This window comes from Schistocerca americana, chromosome 4 (genome assembly GCF_021461395.2).
Source record: "Schistocerca americana isolate TAMUIC-IGC-003095 chromosome 4, iqSchAmer2.1, whole genome shotgun sequence".
Lineage (NCBI taxonomy): Eukaryota > Metazoa > Arthropoda > Insecta > Orthoptera > Acrididae > Schistocerca > Schistocerca americana.
The window spans coordinates 27,635,374-27,657,966 of record NC_060122.1 but is presented as its reverse complement, the minus strand read 5'-3'; the positions used below and the strand labels follow the sequence as shown (position 1 = coordinate 27,657,966).

Genomic DNA, 22,593 nt, shown 5'->3' with positions numbered 1-22,593 from the left:
ATATGGAAAAACATTCATGCGAGGACGATCTTTCCTGAAACAAGAAAACCCTTTTCCGACGTGCTTCCTCAAAAGCACTCATCCCACGTAAAACAAAAGTTCTGAGCTGTGTAGGCCCAACGGTACCGACCAATAGAGAATAGAATGTCTGAAATGTTACATCTTTTTCTACTTGCGACTCTATTTTACAACTCTTGAGCGACGTTCGTAAGTTTCAAGCATGCAAAATGCAGTATGTAGCTGGAAGAGTAACTGCAACATAAATCCTAGAACTGCAAATAAGAAGACGACCGTTCGTAACACACTCACAGCGCCGCGCCTGGCGCTAAGGCGGCGGGTGGCATACGGCCAGTAGCCGCTGGACACCGAGGAATTCTCGACCGTGAGCTGCGATCTTGCTATCTTGGCGCAGCCACGAGCTGATTGAGGAAACTGTTCCCGGAATTTTTTGCTGTTACTGGTGTGCTAGAAAGAGAAGCGATTTACGTTTGATGTACTATCAGCCAGAACTTTAGCACACATCCGAAATGCGAATTAAAAAAAAAAAAATTTTCACGAGGTGTCGACCTCTCAGCTTTCTGTCCCCACTGCGTGACGCTTACCGCCAGACGACGAGCAGATACAGCCTTCGATCGGCCTGCGAAGAGTGACAGCAGTTTCTCCATGCACATCGCCATCCTGCAGTGTTGTCAGATGGCGCATAGGGCCGGACTTGGAATTCTGAGGGCCTGCCAGTTACACTGGCCGCCTTAACAGAACGCCTTCGACTTATTCTGCGGTGGCCGCAGATACTAAAACTGTACGTGAAGATATTTGCAGAAAATGGAACAGAATATCACATTTATCTATATTGTGATGGAAACATTCGTTTACTCGCCTTCTTTCTCTCGGGGGCGGACGCTCGAACCTCATTCAGCCCGGCACTCCCCCTTCCTCGCACGCGCCTGAGTTTCTCGACCTCACTTTCTTCGAACATCCCATCGCCTTTTATCTCAGCGCTGCCAATCTTTTCTCCTCCTCGTTCTCAACAAACTTCGCCTACCTGCGAAGATATTTAACGCGATCACAGTGCGAGGCAGCAGTGCACACTGGTCCCGGCTGCAGCTACACTGTCTATGCCGCACTGCTCTGCAGAGCGGAGCTGACCGCTCCGTGTCACCAGAGGAGGAAAAGGGGAGGAATGCTGTGTTTCCAGCTGTGAGTCGCTAACAGCAGGAAGGGTCGATGAAGACACCTCAGTGACTTCGAAAGTGGTCTCGTAATTGGATCTGCCATCTGAGCAACAAACCCACCAAGGGCATTTCAGTACTTCTAAGCCTGCCCAAATCGAATGTCAGAGGTGTGATTGTGAAGTATTATCCCGAAAGTACAACCACAGCTAAACCGAGACGTGTAGATCTCATCATCGAGCGTTGCGGAAAGTAGGCTGTAAAAAACCGCATTCGGTGGACGGAAGGAATCACTCTCGAGTTTGAAAGTGCCACCAGCAGTCGAGATAGCAGAACAACTGTGCGTAGGGAGTTAAAAAGAACGGAGCACAGTGATCGAGCAGCTCTCATAAGCCACATACTTGTGCAATCAGTGTCACGTAATGCTCGAGATGGTGAAGGGCAATATGTCACTGGACAGCGGATGGCGGTAAGCGAGTGATTTGGAGTGATGAGTGACGCTGTAACCTGTTGAAAGGTGGCTACACTGAGTCACAGCGCCAGAGATCGTGCCAAAGAGTTGTATTCCGCCGCCTCCACTGGCAGTGCTTGTTCAGAAGTTGTGGTGGTTAGTGCTTTTGCTGAGAGGATGTCGATAGCTGTACTAGTTGAGGCCATGTCGTGTGCAGTTATTTTGATGGGCTAGACAGCAGATGTTGTTCGAATGGAGATGTTGTAATGATCAGAGTGTATTTTTAGTCAATACATATATGAAGGTAAAAAACATTATTTTATTCTTTTTTTTAAATTTCCTAACTAACAATGCCTCTTGGTCACAGGTTCAGTCAACAAAGCATCTGGCTTGTGTTCATGTATTAGACTGTAATTCGGGTTTCTATGTGCAATTATAGTATTTCAGTTTTATTTAATTAATTCAGTGTAAATGGTATTTAAAATGTCTTATTGAGGAAGAACCGTGCCAGATGTGTACGTTGAATCACACTTCCACACACAGAACAGTTACACTTGTGCTTTGTTGTTCCGTAGTTTTTGTTTCGTAGCTTTTGTAGTTGCTGGGGACTTAATTAGTTAATTGTGGTAACGGAAATTTCCTTTCATTCTTTGTTGTTATTCTATGCAGTCAGATTGCGTACTCATACAAGTTAGGGCCAACCGGTTACGAGACTGCGTAACCGGACAGTCAGCTACTAAAAATAAAAAAATTATTTGCATTCTATATAATTAAGCCCCCATGCACGTGACGACCGCTGCTTCGGATCGTCCCTTGGAATTCTTTTGATAGCAAAAATAGCAGACAGTAGTATTGTTGAAGTAATTTGTAGTTTAGTAATTGTAGTCTATATTGCTTGTGTAGATTTGGTAATGAACATTTGTAGTTGTCTTGTCTTTCTTCTAAGGGTATTTTTGCAGAATTTAATTTTTGATGTCTTGTATACGGGTTTCACAATTTTGTGCAAATTATGAAGATTTCAATTGTTCTTTAATCGTGTTTCTCGGGAAGCATTTTGTGTGAATGGTATTGTTGGAGATAAAGTGTCATTGTGTGTAATTTTCGTATAGAGACGAGTTTTGTATGTTTTGTAAATGATTACGCGATCGCTGAAAAAGGCAAAAATGATGGATAGGGAGAATGACGAAAATGTTAACATGGCGAACTCGCCAACACAGGAGAACAGTATGATGAATAATGAAGTAGAAAATAATTTAATAAGCAGGGAAAATAGTCCGGAACCAGTTCAAAATTTTTCACAATCAAAAAATTTTCAGAATACGAGATTAACGACAGAAGATTCTGGAATAGTATCGAACACAGATAGCTTTACGGCTATGCCGAAGGAAGTTAGTTTTACGGGAAATGTTAGGGGCGAAAAGATTTCGAATCAATTAATATGGAGCAGTTGATGAGTGCAATATTAAATTTGGGATCACAAATAGGAACAATTAAAACTGGTATGGGAACAATGGAAACACGGTTAGACTCACAAATAGGAACAATTAAAACAGAGATGGAAACAATGGAAACACGGTTAGACTCACTGGGATCACAGTTAGGATCTGAATTAAAAACAGTGGCAACACGGTTAGACTCACAAATAGGAACAATTAAAACAGAGATGGAAACAATGGAAACACTGCTAGACTCACAAATAGGGACATGTTGCAAAAATATGAATGATGAATTAAAGAAAGAAATTAGAGAAGAAGTACAACCGATTTTGAATTCTCACAATAATAGATTAATTACAATAGAAATTAGACAAAAGGAACAGGATAGAGAACAGGAAGAAAGAGATCGCGTGATAGTACAAAAATTTTCAGAGTTAAATGTACAACGTGCACACGATAAGGAAGAAATATTTGAGAGAATCGAGGAATCCGTACCAAATGACAGAATAAATAATCTAACACAACAATATGAACAGTTAACTACTAACTGTGTCAATACTGAAACCCGAGTCGCGACACTTACGGATGACGTAAATAAACAGAAAGAAAAAATAGGTGACTTATCGGAAAGAGTTGAGGAGATTTCAGATAAATTGACAAATCTTAGTTTACATGGGGACAGAGATTCAGATGATACAGCTCCATTGCCATTTGCAGAAACCGAAGAGTACCAGAACATAAATAAACACGTTGAAAATCAGGGAAAATTTAATGGACGCGTTAAAAGGGAATTTGAGGCATTACGAAAGCAAGTCAAACAAATTGAAGGCGAAATCGTAGGAAAAGACACTAGAAGAAATTTAGAATCACAGATAGCAGCGGGTTTTTAAGATAATTTGTTTCATTTACGAGATGCAAGAAGAGAGCGCCAGGTGCTCGAACTTGACAATAATCGACATTCGGACTGGGACAGACGCGGTAGGTCTTTGTCGCCACGAGGCGAAAACTTTGACTATAAACGCTCTTTAACTGTTCGGAAATTTAAGATCTTTCGCAATTATGAGAATGACATACTTCCATGTTCATGGTTAGATCAATTTATGTACGCACTTCCACCGTATTGGCCTCTAAGTCACAAATTGAAATTTATGTGCGGCTATTTAGGTCCTCAAGGGATTCGTTACACTAAGTGAATATGTGCCGTAGCGTGCACAGGGCCCCGAGCTGTAGTGGTGCTATTTCCCTTTTAGTTTTCTGCACCGCTGCCTACTCTTTTACTATTCTTTGTATCTATCAAAACAACTCTTCCACTATCAATCTATCTAGAGAGTCGGTAAAGAATAACCAGATATGACTATTTTACCCAAATGTGATTTCGGAAATTACCGTTTGGACTTAGTATATCTTCTGCAGCATTCATTCGTAGTTTAAATAAAACTTTACCTGTTTATCTTCGTGACAATATTACTTCATATGTTGACGATATTTTTATTGCTAAACGTTCTTGGAGTGAGCATAACAAAATTTTGGATTCATTATTACGTATTTTTGCAAGAGTTGGCATTACAGTGAACTTGGAAAAATCTGAATTTGGTCGTTCTCAGGTGAAATTTCTTGGTCATATTATTTCTACAGAAGGTATTCTTCCTGATCCAGAGAAACTAGACGCTATTCGTAATTATGCTGTTCCTACTACAAAACGTGACGTTCGTAGTTTCCTTAGTGTCCGTAATTTTCTTAGACGCTTTCTTAGATTGGACAATTTGGCCACACCTCGTTTATGCGAACTATCCGGAAAGAATTCTAATTGGTGTTGGGATGAGGAAGCTCAGTCAGAATTTGAACAACTTCGTGATGCTTTAGTTGCTGCTCCACTTCTTTCACACCCGGATTTATCTAAAGATTTTTGTTTGGCGACGGACTCATCATACAAAGGCCTAGGTGCACACTTATTTCAAGAGATAGAAGAAAACGGCGTTGTAGTACAGAAAAATATTGAATTTGGAAGTCGTGTTCTCTCTAAATCAGAAAAGAATTATTCGGTTACGGAACTTGAAACCTTGGCTGTTGTTTGGGCTTTCACAAAATTTCGGACATTTTTGTATGGGACACATACTAAGGTGTACACCGATCATCGAGCTCTGGAATTTCTTATCTCAACAAAATTAACTCATGGAAGATTGTCTCGATGGGCGCTGTATCTGCAGGAATTTTATTTAATCGCTAAGGAGCAAAACAAGGATCCAATCTGGAAGGACATTAAGGAGAAGTGGAGGAGAAAGGAAAGCGTAGCAATTAGACAGTATTATTTAGTTCGCAATGATATTCTTTCTAAACGAAAATCTTTCGTCAACTCTGTTTGCTTAGTTTGTATTCCTGATGAGTGGGTTAATAAATTGATTTGGTATACACATTTCAGTTATGCACACTTTGGTCCCAGAAAATGCTTTCATAAATTGCGAGAAAATTGCTACTTCAGTAATATGGAAAAACGTATTCGATCTGTTCTTGCCAAATGCAAATTATGTCAAAAGGCTAAGCCGCCAACTATTTCTCACAGAGCACCGTTGTTTCCTATCATTCCAGCGAAATTAAAGGAGATGGCTGCAGTCGATTTGTTCGGTCCAGTGGTTCGTTCTACTAATGGTTTTGCGTATATTTTGGTAGCAGTGGAATTGACATCAAAATATGTGTGTTTTACACCTTTACGCAAAGCAACAGCTCGTTCAGTATCTAACGCTTTCATCAAACATTTTCTTAAAGAAGTGGTACATGTTGATAAGGTTATATCAGATAATGGATCACAGTTTCGCTCTAAAATTTGGCTTCGTACTCTACGGCGTCGTAAGATTAAACCAATTTTCATTTCACTTTTTCACCCTCAATCTAACGCTTCAGAGAGATGGATGAAGGAAATCAATAAATTGTGTCGACTTTATTGTCATCAGAATCACAGAACTTGGGATCAGTACCTTCATATTTTTCAAAACATTCTGAATGAACTCCCAAATGATTCAACTTCTTTACCGCCTATATTGATACTAAAAAATTAAGCACCGACAAATCGCATTTCTGAAATCGTTCCTTTTCCACCTACACGGAAACTGCAGCATTCTGAAGTTGTGAACCTGGCTCTGCAAAATATTGCATATGCGGCTGCTAGAAGAGAGAAATCAGCTAAACGTCCTGGTCGTTTAAAAACCTTGTCAGTTGGTCAAAAGGTGTTAATTAAGTCTCATCGTTTGTCTCACAAAGGAAAAGGCTTGTGTCGCAAATTTTTTCTGCTTTATAACGGTCCATATAGAGTTCGCAAAATTATTCATGATAACACTGTCGAAGTAGAAACTCTTAAATCTCGGTGCTCTAAGGGAATACATCATATATCGAACGTTAAAATTTTTGTGCAATGACATACTTTTGAGAAACTAACAGTTACAGGCAAACACACGGAGAGTACAAGGATACCGCGCCGTGTTCCGGCGGCGGCACATACTCAAAGCAACGGTCAAGTCTGCGCGCCGCAGAAGGCAGTCGTTGACCGCAAACAATTACTTCCTACGTCACGCGTACCTACAGCTGATCGAGCGCTCAGTGCGAATGCACTGACAGCCGTAAACAAATACACAGTCTATTTTCTCTGATTCAATTCAGTATAAAGCTATAGTGACTTGATGAATTATGTTATTAACGTTCAGTATTTTTCAGGATACGGTTGTATAAAATATTTAAGAACTTCAGGTAAATTCTGTGTGTGTCCGACGTTAAGAGGACTTGCTATGGAGAAAATTTCAGGAAGAATGTAATTTCGAAGAAGAAACTAATAAACTAAAAAGGTAACTATTAATTGAGTTTATTTTTCAGGTAACATATTTGTACTTAGGTATGTACTTTATACGTAATTTGCTGCTCGCGATTACGTGATTTATACTTTGTGCTAAATTTTATGTTCTCTGAATTTACTTGTGAAGCGACGTGCCTGCGTACATTTGCTGATTTTGACAATGTTTTATTAATGAACAGGGTTGTTACTTGGGTATATTATGCACCGCTTGGCTGCACTGCTTTTTTACTGATGACACAGTTTTTTTATTATGTGCCTGCTGTGCCTATTTATTTAAATTATGATTGTCACCTCATTAGTTGTGCTCATATGGTTATGTATGTAGGTTATACTTTGTGATTTATCTGCTTGCGCCTTCATGTTTATTAAGATTATATATGAATATTTATTTGCTTATGCTGATATGAAGCTAATGACCTATTTATTATGTAAGATATATACTTGCTGCTTTGCGTATGGATTGCATATTAACACATTTCTTTAATTTGGTATATAGAAATGCTTATATACGGTGTACGAACATGGAGTTTAGGTCACACTATGGTATTAATTATAGATTGTTCGCTTGGCAGAGCCTCGTTATAGGGATTGTGCTGCTTCCACTTGTTGACATTCCGTTCTCTACTGGTATATTTACTCGCTATTGCATGTTTTGCTTACGCTCAGTGCCTTATATTTTTAAGATAAGAAAATGAACTGCTATAATTCTACGAACGACGTTGGTACAAGAAACTTCATTGAAGTCACATGAGCTGGATGTTTTATGGAAGCTGTATAAATTTATGCTAATAGGAAGGAAGCTAACGACATGACATACCAACACTAGGTTTAGACCATTGACAGTTATTACACTGCGTTCTTCGTGAGCAATTGAAATAGCAAGTGACACTTGGCACAAGAAATACTCCACATGTTTGCTTCTGTTTTGCCATGATTCTTGAAGTGGTGTACACACTGTGAAATATTACGATCATTCACACTCTGTACTTGTACTTACTTACTGAGAGTTATTCAAACTAAAGGCTGTTAGAGGTCATGTATGCATTTCTTTTATTTAATGATGGACAAGGTAACCAAAATGTATTTTATAATTCACAATGAGTAGAAGATTTGGGTCAGATGGATTACACAAAGGTTGTGTGTGGACACTGTGTCTTCGGATTGTATGGGATGATGAATTGAAGTTTGCACTAGGATTTTACCTGTACTTGTTCGTGGAGACTGACTAGAGGAAAGAGTTGTTATGGAAGTGAAATGATATTGGCGGTAAGATTTATATGTGTCGACGTATTGAAGAGGCATTATTGAGGTATTGAGATTGTGTGAAGTTGATGATTGTTGGAGTTTGGTGGACAAGAGGTAAGGTAAATGATATTGATGATAAGGTTTATATGTATCGATGTAAGAGGTATTATTGAAGTATTAAGTTTATGTGATGCTGATGACTATTGGAGTTTTGGTGAATAAGAGGTAAAGTAAGTGAGGAGCATATTTTTTTGTTGGTTTATATGGAACAAGGAGGATGAAGATGGCAGACTAGAACACTCAAGTGGAAGGAAGATCGTCTACACACACACTTTGTTAAATCACTAAGCAGTATATATTTTTTTTATTTGGAGAGAGGAAGCATTTGCATATCTTGGCACACTGACAGTTGTTCAGCAACCGTACATTTTGATTTGGCTTGGCAAACATTGCTCTTGACATGATGACTATGACGTTGACTAACTATTATTGACTGTTATACACTGTGCCACTACTACTTGATACACATGTTGAACATCAAATTTTGACAGAATTGCATTTACACAGTTAACACTATTCAATTACACAGTAGTACTTAATGTGGATGAAAGATGAGTGTGTGTTTTTTGTGTGTTTTCCTTTCCTAATCCCAAATAATTGGTACCGACCTATCTCCTAAATATTATTTTACTTATTTGTTGTGGCTTGCACTGACACCCATAAATATTATAGGTTTACTGTTATTTGTGTATTGTAATAGTTAATATGACAATTATCTGATATCATTTGTGTGTTTATTACAATTTGTATGTTTAGTGTAAGAGCATTGATAATAATTTTGTAAAAGCAATTGTGTGTGCATTCAAACTGTTGTTCGTGCTTGCACCTGTTTAACATTGATGGGTGCCACTTGAAAATGTTTAATTTCTGCTAATGAACTCTGATGAACTGTCTGATTAGTGATAGTGAATATTATGGACTGTTACCTGCACTTGTTCAACATTGATGGGTGTCACTGATGGAGCTGCTTCTACTGACATAATGTCACTTGTTGGTGTCTGCACCTGTTCAATATTGCTGGGTGCCACTGATGGAACTGCTTCTACTGACATAATGTCACTTGTTGGTGTCTGCACCTGTTCAACATTGCTGGGTGCCACTGATGGAACTGCTTCTACTGACATAATGTCACTTGTTGGTGTCTGCACCTGTTCAACATTGCTGGGTGCCACTGTTGGAGCTGCTTCTACTGAAATAATGACACTTGTTGCTGTCTGCACCTGTTCAACATTGCTGGGTGCCACTGTTGGAGCTGTTTAATTACTGCTGATGAAATGTTATGAGACTGCTATTTGCAACTGTTGACCATTGCTGGGTGCTACTGTTGGAACTGTCAACTACTCTGAGGAGTGCTACTTGTTTATTGAACTATTGAAAAGACTTTATGTGAATATTTGTATAAACTGATTTTTTGTGTATTTACTGTTTATAAAATGTTATGAGACTCTTACCTACACCTATTCGTCGTTGCTGGTGCCATTGATTGAATGATACTTGTGTAAACTATTATGTAAAGTCACATGTATGAAAGCATTTGTATTCCCTACTGAATTTTATATTAGGTTATTGAAGGGTCAGTGCAAAGCCAAAATTTATTTAGTGATGTGATATTTACTTATTAATATTATCTTTTATTTTTGTCTGTATTTTTTTGGACGAATTTGGCGGTATTTTCACCACCAATGCTGGCAAAAATACCATCAAATTCTAGCCCGTGGGGGAGGGGCATATGAAAGGTGGCTACACTGAGTCACAGCGCCAGAGATCGCGCCAAAGAGTTTTATTCCGCCGCCTTCACTGGCAGTGCTTGTTCAGAAGTTGTGGTGGTTAGTGCTTTTGCTGAGAGGATGTCGATAGCTGTACTAGTTGAGGCCATGTCGTGTGCAGTTGTTTTGATGGGCTAGACAGCAGATGTTGTTCGAATGGAGATGTTGTAATGATCAGAGTGTATTTTTAGTCAATATATATGAAGGTAAAAAACATTATTTTATTCTTTTTTTTTAAATTTCCTAACTAACAATGCCTCTTGGTCACAGGTTCAGTCAACAAAGCATCTGGCTTGTGTTCATGTATTAGACTGTAATTCGGGTTTCTATGTGCAATTATAGTATTTCAGTTTTATTTAATTAATTCATTGTAAATGGTATTTAAAATGTCTTATTGAGGAAGAACCGTGCCAGATGTGTACGTTGAATCACACTTCCACACACAGAACAGTTACACTTGTGCTTTGTTGTTCCGTAGTTTTTGTTTCGTAGCTTTTGTAGTTGCTGGGGACTTAATTAATTAATTGTGGTAACGGAAATTTCCTTTCATTCTTTGTTGTTATTCTATGCAGTCAGATTGCGTACTAATACTAGTCAGGGCCAACCGGTTACGAGACTGCGTAACCGGACAGTCAGCTACTAAAAATAAAAAATTATTTGCATTCTATATAATTAAGCCCCCATGCACTGTGGCAATTCGACTGAAGGGTTTGGGTGTGGCGGATGGCTGCAAAATGCTGCCTGCCAACATGCGTAGTGCCCGCAGCGAAGTAGGGAGGTGGTGGTGCTACGGTGTGGGGCGTTTTACGTGTAATGGTGTGCTTCCCGTTACTGCGATCAAGCAAGAATACGAACATGTGACTATGTAGACACTCTCGCCGTATTAGTATATCAAATTCTTGCAGCGCCTCCGGTTGTGAATACTGTTGGAAACGGTATATCGTTACAAATGATTATTCATAGCCGGCCGATTCAGATGCCGTTGTTTCTTCATGTCTGATGTAACAGGACTCCACGTTTTACTTAGTGCGTACCCATTATCACGATTAATGATATTATCTGCCAGTCTGATTTCAACAGATTCTTTTAAAACACAATTCCAGTACCGAGAAGCATTTGCAACTACTTGCGTCTCATTGTATAGCATCCTGTGTCCCTCTGTAAGGCAATGCTCAGCCACCGCACATTTATCTGGTTGTAATAATCGCGTGGCTTAGCGTAATTTCGCCAGCAACTATTACTTCTGAAGGAAATTCCAGATCTGCGTCTAACATCAACGTCAACTGCGTGCAGACCTGCACGCGAATAGCCTTTTGTTGGGGAACGAGCAGTCTTGAAATCCAACGCCCACAAACACGTGTCGTATTCTATGTAAATTTTAAGCTGGCTGGTGTGGCCGAGCGGTTCTAGGCGGTTCAGTCTGGCACCGCGTGACCGCTACGGTTGCAGGTTCGAATCCTGCCTCGGGCATGGATGTGTGTGATGTCCTTAGGTTAGTTAGGTTTAAGTAGTTCTAAGTTCTAGGAGACTCATGACCTCAGATGTTAAGTCCCATAGTGCTCAGAACCATTTGAATCATTTTGTAAATTTTATGTCACCAACTGGTGGCTGGCACACCAATATTTCAGAAACTGTTCGTAAGGTTATTCCTCGATCCCCTGTGATAATGAGGGCAGTGGTGTAGATGTCCTCTTTTGTAAGAGGACTGGGGCGCCTTCATTTGAAATTCATTGTCGCTTCTGTTTAAAGGATTTAAACCATCTTCGAGCTGTGCTGCAGGAAGGAACAAAGTAGGCCTACTGTAACAAGGTAAGGTATAGGTCTCCGCTGAAGATTTATTGAGACGAAAGCAGAATTTGAAAGCCGCATGTTGTCGGTCGCGCATCACCTCCACCGTCGCAGTATCTGGTACTGGACATGTCTGGAACGGGGCCTCTTGTTGCAAAGAGCAGAAAGGTGCACTTGCAGGATATCAGACCCAGCAACCGATCCCTCGAGATAACTTGGGCCACGATTGTGATAGCACGCAGCTGTAACCTTCAGAAAGCCCAGCAGCTTCTAGACCTGCGCGTGCGCGCTGGATGCTCTGTTCGTCACTCGCGCCCCCCCCCCCCCCCCCCCCCCCCGCCTAGCCGAGCGCCGAGTACCCTGCGGAGGGGCAGATCAGTGTTCAACAACGACGAGTTGATTAGGGGCGGAGCACGAGCTCGGATTACGGGAGGACGGGGAAGGAAACCGGCCGTGCCCTTTCAAAGGAACCATCCCGGCATTTACCGGGAACGATTTAGGGAAATCACGGAGAACCTAAATCGGGATGGCCGAAGACGGGTTTGAACCGTCATCCTCCCCAATCTGCATCGCAGCCTCCTGCTTCCAGGACGTTGAAGGTGAGGGATGAGCCGCGGGAACGTATCTGCCCAAAATCGACAGCGATGTTAATAGTCAGAAAGCGCTACATTACTTCTTTAGTAGCACACGCATTCGTTTCATTCTTTTACACTGAATTTGTGAATCGCGACATTAAATTGTTCGAAGCAAAAATATATCTGGAAGCAGATGAGAAACCGCGCCTTTGCCAGAATTAACAAAACATCTTAACAATGTCAAAACAGTATTTCACAAACCTCGTACTCACTCCGTTTCCCACACACGTCTAACTCACTCCACTGTGCAGTATTTCGCGCTCAGGGATTAGGCAGAATCGACAGTAAATCAATGCCAACAGCAGTAGTTCAGGTATACACGCCGACGTCATAAGGAGAAAATGAGGAGATTCACTACACGAGGGTACTGAACGGGTAATTCATTATATAAAAGGACATCATAATCTAAAAATCCTCGAGAGAGAGGAGCGAGTGACAAGAAACAGGTGCACGCAAAAGTTTGTAGGCTGTACTTTCAGAAGGTCACGATTGAGTACTATCAGAATTATGGCCCAAATTTCCGCTGGATCGATTGCTGGGGCCGATATTTTGCAAGTGTGCTTTTTTCCCCTCCTCCCATCTTGGCGTTTTTTCCTTCTCAGATTGCCCCTCTCGCAGGTTGGAATCAGGAACTCTAACACAACTAATAGTGTTTGATTGTTAAACATTAAACTAACAGAATATCACAGGATCTAATCCTAGGGCGAGGAATTATTACTGTATAAAAATAATGACCACCCTTTCTTCGAGAGCCCTCATAGTTCCTATTACGGCCAAGCCTCCGATTGGCTTTGTCGGCTAAAAGTAGTGAAGCTGTTTCGAAGAGTGACTGGGCAGACCTCGCTCACCTGCGTCTGCTGGTAGAGAGTCATGCAGAGCCCGACCATAATGACGGACAGCTGGACCAGCAGCATGGCGCTGACCGCAGCCTCCAGGTCGCGCAGGAACCTGCCGCAAACAACACACAGCACACAGCCCTCTCACAAACCAGTTAAATATTTAACCGAGGTGGTCACCAGTTCCCTTCTATTGACTGAAATGGTAAGGAAATCAATTATGGCGACAGTAAGCTACATAAATTAATTTATCGTTCACAAAATGCTGCGTTACTGGGTGCCAAAGACAAGTGATTTAATTACTTAAAGAAAGAAAATAATATTTAGTGGACAGCAAGAACACGAAAATAAGCAGTGGTTGAGAACAGGGGTGAGACATTGCTGTATCTTGTGCCCGATGTTACTCAGTATGTACTTTGTGGAAATAGTAAAGGAAAAGTGTGGAGAGAACTGGAAAGGGAACTATGATTCAGGGAGAAAAAATAAATAAAGAACTTTGAAAATAATATTACATTTGTTACAGATGGCATACAAATTGTTAAATTAAGTCAAACAACGGAAAATCCAGGATTAACACAATTATTACATTAACAGAGTTGTTACATTCCAACTTATCAGATAAGCTTAACGGACTGGGTTGTGTCTTGAAGAGAAGTTATTTGATGAATATCAACAAACGTGTGAAAAGGGCAATAGAATGTAGCTCAATTAAATATGCGATGCTTACAGAATTAATTATCAAATGAGATATTACAAGTAGTAGACGAGCCCTGATATTTGGACAGATGGGTAGCTGACGATGGCTAAAGTAGAGACGATACAAAATTCAGACTATCAAAAGCAGCAAATCTTTTCTCAAAAAGAAATTGCTGAACATCGAATATAAGTTTGAATATGTGGAAAAATCTGATTTGATCCTTTATAAATGGTTTCCGAAAGCCTGCGACTGTGAAAACAATAGGTTTGTTTATAAATAAATCATCCGCTACCAGTCACGATCTTTCATTATTTTACCTTTCGCACGACGCGTTTCGGGAGATGATTCCCATTTTCAAGTGGGTTTTTTGTGTGTATTAAGCCATTTCTACTGATGTTGTCAATGTGTGAGAGTCTGCTTCATTTCGTTGACTTTTACTGCGATATATAAGAAACACGCGAATTTTAGTTGGGTATCGATTCTTTTCGCCACTACACCAAAAGAATCGATACCCAACTAAAAAATCACATGTTTCGTATATACGATTGCAGTAAAAGTCAACGAAATGAAACACATTCTCACACATTGACAAAATCAATAGAAATGGCTAAATACACACAAAAACCACACTTGAAAATGGGAATCATCTCCCGAAACGCGTCGTGCGAAAAGTAAAATAAAGAAAAATCGTGACTAGTAGCAGAAGATTTGTTTATAAACAAACCTAAGAGGAAGAATTTTCTGAGAGTACTTGTCCGGAGTGTACTCTTGTTCGAAAATGAGAAATGGGCGATGAGCAGTTCAGACAAAAAGAGGTAAGAAGCTTTTCAAAAAGCGGTGCTACAGAAGCACGCTGAATATTGAATGTGTAGGTCCAGTAAATAACGAGGAGGTACTGAACCAAACTGGGGAAAAGAGAAATGTATGCACAGTCTGACAAAGAACGGGTCAGTTGTCAGTACACTTTCTGAGACATCAAGGAATGGTTAATTGTTTATGGAAGGAAGTGCGGGGGTAAAAATTATAGAGAAGAAAATCCAGTAAGCAAGGGTGCAGCAGTTATTCAGAAATAAAGAGGCTTGTACAGCATGGACCAGTATAGGGAACTGCACGGAATCAGTTTACGGGATGACGGGCTCAAAAATAGTGTAGTTACATCAATTAATTCGTTAATCACTAAATGTTATATTTAATGGGCGATAAAGACACGCGGTTTAATTAATCAAAAAAGAAAATAATACTCAGTGAATATTAAGAAAGTTTGCGAAGTGATGGTTCAATAAATTTGAAATTAGAGAAAGAGACAGAACCTGTACGACTGGCTCCGTCTTAATTCCGAACAGGATGAACAATAAAGTTCGTATACAATGTGAAATGTTCCAGGAACAGAGATTGCTACAAGATCCAGTACTGGAAATTTGGAACAGTATTTAATTTTACTCCGTATACCATATTTTATTCGTCTAAAAAACAGGTGTGCTCCGTGCACTGATATGCTGTATTCGTGAAAATCTAGCGGGAAGTTCGTCGAGGAGTGACTTCTTCTTTGCTTTGAGAATTTTCAGTACCATTGGAGGCTCTTACATATGACTCATACGCAAATTTGGCAGCAGAATCCTTGTGCGTTAACGTAGCTTTAAATCCAGAATTTAATATTTGTAATGGGTGTTCTATTTCCTCCACAAGACACTGGATGGAAGATTTCTGTCTGTTTGCTTTCACGTAGGACCCGCATTTTCTAGCTGACTTTCTTCCCTATTTCTTTCGTTAAAATGTGACAACAGAATTTGCTGTGGACTTCACATATTACGGAAGCACAAACTACGACTACGATTTCTCTATAGAATTTTCTACGCTACTGTTTGTTGCGATTTGTGGCGCTGTTTATTTTTGAAACATTGTGTAACTACGTTAGGTGTTTGGCGTCTTTTACGTCTTTAATTAAGACTTATTCATCACGAGAGTGACTGATAAAGCGTGTGATGTTTCATTCGCAGATAGAAAGAGAAGAGACTTTAATGGAAAGAATGTAATGCACCTGAAATGAAAGTGCAGATTATAATTCTTTCAAATTAAGTCGAACGTTGACATGACATCACTACACTTACCTCGTACCGTAAGGTGGCGTCACGGAATACAGTCGATCATACAAAATGACGGAATACGAGGGTTATTCGGAAAGTAAGGAGCGATCGGTCGTGAAATGGAAATTACAGTGAAAATCTGATAAACCTTTGCACATATGCGTTGGGCCCTGTGTCTAGTACGCCCGTCGATCGCATCATGTCGCTCTTTTCAGTTCTGGGCTCACAGTGAGAGCGTAAAGATGGCTAGAAATTAGCGTCTGTCGGCAAGTAGGAGGGCCTGGCGAAAGATTTCTCCAGAAGCTATGAAATCCACATAACATAAGCGTCATGCGGTTTGTTGTACACGAGAATTCTCGGCCGCACTCTGCAGGGGCAATGAAGATCCTCCTGCAGAGTTTTCGATGGGAAGTGTTTGATCACCCGCAATACAGCAGTGGCGGCTGTCTTGTATAACGAGGGAATTGAAAAGTTGGTATAACGCTACGACTGATATCTACGTCTGAGCGGCGACTGTGTAGAGAAGTAGCTGGAAGGTGTAGCTAACCGTTGCAAATAAAACAGTTTTTCACTGTGGTTTCCATTTTGCGACCTATCGTTCCTTACTTTCCGAACAGGTCTCGTATAATACCAGAATCAAGAAACCAGCAATGAAACGAAACTGAAGCCGAATATCCTTGACAAATTTTTGTATGGCAAACTGCTGAGAAGTGAAACAATATGAGCAGTGTCATCCAAATATTTTAAAACGTCGACGTATATTTGCTAGAGAAAATACAGCAGTGTGTACAAGTACATCACATTTAGAGACTTTTAACCTTGTGCATTACGAGCAAGCAGCCCCAGTTTCTCGAGGGAAGTACTAAGTGTCTACGGCCAGACGGCTTGTCTGGATTGGGAGTAGTTTTCTTTACGGGGCACAGCGTACAGTTGCGATTAACAGTCAGAGAACGTCGTTAGGCCACTGAATATCATAACTTCCATATGATGAAGACGATTTGAGCTAGATACGCCACTTGCTGGCCTCCTGCAGCGCCCATCCCATCCCCAAACCTCCAACAATACGAGCTTTGCATCAAAGGGTCCATCACGTATGTATTAGTGGAAATGTCATCAAAATTGCTACACTAGTTCTTCGAATTTCCCTTGATATGTACGAAGAAAACATTAATTAAGAAAAGAATAGACGGAGAACATATGCATAGCTTCTGAAAATAATTAATTAATGTATCTCAGTGTGTTGCAGCGCGGTCTGAGGCGCCTTGCCATGGTCCGCGCGGCTCCCCCCGTTGGAGGTTCGAGTCCTCCCTCGCGCATGGGTGTGTGTGTGTTGTCCTTAGCCTAAGTTATTTTATGTTAGATTAAGTAGTGTGTAGGCTTAGGGACCGATGACCTGAAGAGTTTGGTCCCGTACAACCTACCACAAATTTCCAATTTCAATGTGTTAGCGCGTCCTTCAATTTTGGACGTCACCTCAGCGATCTGCAAGTCCTTGACCAGTTATAGGACAGGTAAGAGGCGACCTACAGCTTAAAGTGGAATTTGAAACACTTTTCGTTTCTGGTGAATCTTTGCATCATTGAGAGGTGATTCCTAAGTTTAAATTCAGTGATGGAACTTTGTGATCCGAACTGGATTCGATACCGCGACATTTCGGTTGCTGGCATACACCAGACGGATTGTGCTCAAGCTTCGTCGCTGTCTAAATTTGCGGCGATTGTACCGCTAGATGGAATGGCATAGTTTTCGGAGGGGCCGCAGGCTTCCATCGTCATAGTTGAGCCACTTTGAATGAAATATTAATAAATTATGTTCACGAATATCCCTCGTGAATGAATCTATCTGTCAAAACTGGATCAAAATCCTTACACTAGTTTCTGAGATTCTGAGAGTAACCTGCACATACAAACAGAAGCTACCAGGCAACTTTAGTTTATGTAAAGGAAAAAGGAAAGGGAACCTCATGATCAAGCCCTGAAGATCACGTGATAGTCGGCCGACCATCGTGTCATTCTTGATCAGAGTAATTCATCATCAGACGCTGTGTGGAGGGGCATGGGGTGGGCACTGCTAGCTACCAGTCACTCAGGCAGCTCCTCCGTCGGCACCACTAGGCTGAGTGAGGCCCGGTCCAGGTCTCCCACACACCCCTGGTAGCACCGGGACTCGAAAGCTGGACGCCTGCATCAGCATTTGTCGTCTGACCACTGCGTTATGAAGGCGAAGGTCAGTTTATATACAGTGTTTTTCTCGCCATAAGATGACCTCAAAAAACTGCATTTTCCTCTTCAGTGTGATATAATCTCTAAAACGATTATTTCATGAAAATTGTTTCATCAATTTATATTGTTTTATGAATGACAGAGCACAGCAATCAGTCGTTGTTTTTTGCAGGTTTTATTTGGTAAATCCAGATTTCGGTTAGTGCGTAGCCATTATCAATGCACTATTTTCTAGTCTCAAGGCATGGCACTTCCCTATTGCTTGGGCGTCAGTCACAGTTCTTTGAATGCTCAAAAGAACTGTGACCGACGCCCGAACAACAGGGAAGTGACATGCATTGAGACTAGAAAATAGTGCATTGATAATGGCTACGCACTAACCGAAACCTGTATTGGCCAAATAAAACCTGAAAAAAAAAGGACGAATGATTGCTGTGCTGTATCATTTATAAATCAGATCACGGTCGCTGAGTGCACGCACGTTCGTAATGGAAGGTAACCTGAATTTATATTGTTATTTGCACAGAGTATGTGCGTTTCCTTTGTCGAGATATTAGAAAATATAATAATTTCTTTGTATGAAGAACGATCATGGAAAATTTATTCAGATAGTCACGGAACATTTGGGACGTGTCGTGAGAACAACGGAAGTAATTAAGTAACGATTACGAAGACGTAATAGACCAAAATCGCCCTCTACAGCACGAACAGGTCAAGGTCTGAGGTTCGCAGACGATGGGACAATCTCCACTTCCAACGTCAATGACACAATTTCCTTTGCGGGGAATCTTGACAGTGACGTTCTGTTCTGGCCCGTTCCTTCTCGTCCGTCGCCTGAGTTTTTGTGATACACTACTGGTCATTAAAATTGCTACACCAAGATGATAAACGGGTAATCATTGGACAAATATATTATACTAGAACTGACATGTGATTACATTTTCACGCAATTTGAGTGCATAGATCGTGAGAAATCAGTACCCAGAGCAACCACCTCTGACCGTAATAACGGCCTTCATACGCCTGGGCATTGAGTCAAACAGAGCTTGGATGGCGTGTACCGTGTACAGGTACAGCTACCCATGTAGCTTCAAGACGATACCACAGTTAATCAAGAGTAGTGAGTGGCTTAGTGTGACGAGCCAGTTGTTCGGCCGCCATTGACCGCACGTCTCCAATTGGTGAGAGATCTGGAGAATGTGGTGGCCAGGGCAGCAGTCGAACATTTTCTGTATCCAGAAAGGCCCGTACAGGACCTGCAAAACGCGGTCGTGCATTATCCTGCTGAAATGTAGGGTTTCGCAGGGATCGAATGAAGGGTAGAGCCACGGGTCGTAACACATCTGAAATGTAACGTCCACTGTTCAAAGTGCCGTCAATGCTAACCAGAGGTGACCGAGACGTGTAACCAATGGCACCACATACTATCACGCAGGGTGATACGCCATTATGGCAATGACGAGTACACGCTTGCAACGTGGGTTCACCTCGATGTCGCCAAACGCGGATGGACCATCATGATGCTGTAATCAGAACCTGGATTCATCCGAAAAAATGACGTTTTGCCATTCGTGCACCCAGGTTCGTCGTTGAGTACACCATCGCAGGCACTCGTGTCTATGATGCAGCGTCAAGGGTAACCGTAGCCATGGTCTCCGAGCTGATAGTCCATGCTGCTGCAAACGTCGTCGAACTGTTCGTGCAAATGGTTGTTGTCTTGCAAACCTCCCCATCTGTTGACCCAGGAATTGAGACGAGGCTGCACGATCCGTTATAGCCATGCGGATAAGATGCCTGTCATCTCGACTGCTAGTGATACGAGGCCGTTGGGATCCAGCACGGCGTTCCGTATTACCCTCCTGAACCCACCGATTCCGTATTCTGCTAACAGTCTTTGGATCTCGACCAATGCGAGCAGCAATGTCGCGATACGATAAACCGCAATCACGAAAGGCTACAATCCGACCTTTATCAAAGTCGGAAACGTGATTGTACGCATTTCTCCTGCTTACACGAGGCATCACAACAACGTTTCGCCGGCAACGCCGGTGAACTGCTGTTTGTGTATGAGATATCGGTTGGAAACTTTCCTCATGTTAGGACGTTGTAGGTGTCGCCACCGGCGCCAAGCTTGTGTGAATGCTCTGAAAAGCTAATGATTTACATATCACAGCATCTTCTTCCTGTCGGTTAAATTTCGCGCCTGTGGCACGTTGTCTTCGTGGTGTAGCAATATTAATGGCCAGTAGTGTATGTTTTTGCTGTTCTGCCCTTTCCAGTCTCATTCTGTTCCATAAAGTGGGAACAGACATTTTTGTAGGACCTACTTTGTGATTTTCTGGTGGCTCCTGATACAGGCGCACAGCTCTGCGTACAGCACTCGCTGCCTCTTGAGCCGCTCGTCACCAGCCGGGTCTTCGTCACCGCCGTCGTCGCCGCCGCCGCCGCCGCAGAGCCGCAGGCCGGAGACGCGGCGGCCCAGCAGCTGCAGCAGAGCGCCGGCGTGCAGCATGGCCGCCACGAAGAAGCAGTCGAGGCCGATGACGACGGGCACCTGCGTGAGCAGCACGGCGCACTGCAGCGCGTAGAGCGCGCCGTAGGCGGCGGGCCGGCGCGCCCAGTCGACGCCGTGCAGCTGCACCACGGGCAGCAGCCTCTGGTCGCCGGCCGCCAGCAGCGGCGCCGGCAGCCACAGCAGGATCAGCGCGTAGATGTAGGCGCTCAGCCACGCCGTCATGCGGCGCGCGCGCCGCCGCGCCCACCGCAGCTCCGCCACGTCCCAGTCGGCCGACGCCATCCCTTCCAGGTCCCGCACCAGCCGGTAGAACGAGCGCCTCTTGCGGAAGAACAGCCCCGCCTTCAGCAGCCCGGAGACCACCTCGAGCGTGTGCATGAGCGTGTGCGATATGGCGTCCACGTCGCCTCGGGCGCTGCGCACGCTGGCGACGCCGACGGCGACGTACGCGACGGCGCTCAGCTGCACGAGCGCCGCGTACAGCGCGTAGGCGGGCCCCCGGCCGCGCGGCCACAGCCCGGCCACCCGCAGGTAGCGCACGTGACCCGCCAGCGCGCGCTCGCCGCCGTCTTCCACGTCCGCCCCCGACCGTGGCTTCTGTGACCGAAGGGACTAAAAAGACACGGATAAACACGCCACGTACTCCACGTAGTAGCGTGCTGGTATACTCCGTTCATCGTAAGAATAAACCTGATGCAAACAAACACAAACGCTACGATTGGTCAGAAGACATAGCACACATACACTGGTGTTGTTACGCTCTGGAAAGAAGGTCCTACTTATGTTTCAGATATGTTACTATTAGGTTACATTGAATGAAACTTTAAGACGGTTATTAACGTTTTTCTTATGCGATCTGAAGTTTTCCCGGCGTATTTCCAATTTGAACAGTTCTCGGGTATCCGACCCGGTAGTGTTGTAATTTCCCCACAATATTTCGGCAGACGTACACGCTGCCATCTTCAGGTGGTTCCTGACGAATGCTGTGCTGTTCCTCTCGGCTCCCTATATATACTACCCGTTACTCCCTCCACTGTTCCTCTCCTGGTGTCTTTGGTGCGGCCGGCGCTGTGGCTACTGGAGGTGGTGGGGGAAGCGGCGTCTGGGTCTGAACTGGGGTCTGCAGTGTCCCTGCCGCTGTCTTTATTGATTAGATCGTCCTGTAGTCGGATTTCGATGGCCTCCTTAGTAACGCAGTGCCAGAAGTAGGAGGATTGACAGAGTATTTTTTTTTTCATAGCCCACAAAAATACTCTGTCAATCCTCCTACTTCTGGCACTGCGTTACTAAGGAGGCCATCCAAATCCGACTACAGGACGATCTAATCAATAAAGACAGCGGCAGGGACACTGCAGACCCCAGTTCAGACCCAGACGCCGCTTCCCCCACCACCTCCAGTAGCCACAGCGCCGGCCGCACCAAAGACAGCAGGAGAGGAACGGTGGAGGGGGTAACGGCTAGTACATATAGGGCGCCGAGGGGAACAGCACAGCATTCGTCAGGAACCACCTGAAGATGGCAGCGTGTACGTCTGTAGAAATATTGTGGAGAAATTACGACACTACCCGGTCGGATACCCGAGAACTGTTCAAATGTTTTTCTTACTCACGCTTTAACTGCGTAGTTTTTATTTCAAAACTCGTGTACAGTCACAGATTCTGTAGCGTTGTGCTGTGATCGCCGCGCTGTTAATGCGCACTATGAAAGTGGCCGAGGTTGCTTCCTGTTCCGTAGTGAAACACGCGTGTGGAACATGGTCGAAAAGTGCCGAGAAATAGTCTGTTCTTAATGTTTTGCATAAACTAACGTACATAATCGTCTTTGATGTTTTCCCAGCATCTGTATTAC

General features: G+C 42.8%; 1 protein-coding gene across 1 annotated transcript in view; it reads right to left on the bottom strand.

The window, feature by feature from the left end:
• LOC124612555 (odorant receptor 43a-like) overlaps positions 1-22,593 on the bottom strand; it is a 107,835-nt gene that overhangs the window by 70,453 nt on the left and 14,789 nt on the right. Inside the window, exons 3-4 of the mRNA XM_047140829.1 lie at positions 20,714-21,357; positions 13,240-13,339 (exon numbers count right to left, since the gene is read on the bottom strand). Coding sequence (XP_046996785.1) covers positions 13,240-13,339; positions 20,714-21,357 — 744 coding nt within the window. The remainder of the gene's footprint in view (positions 1-13,239; positions 13,340-20,713; positions 21,358-22,593) is intronic.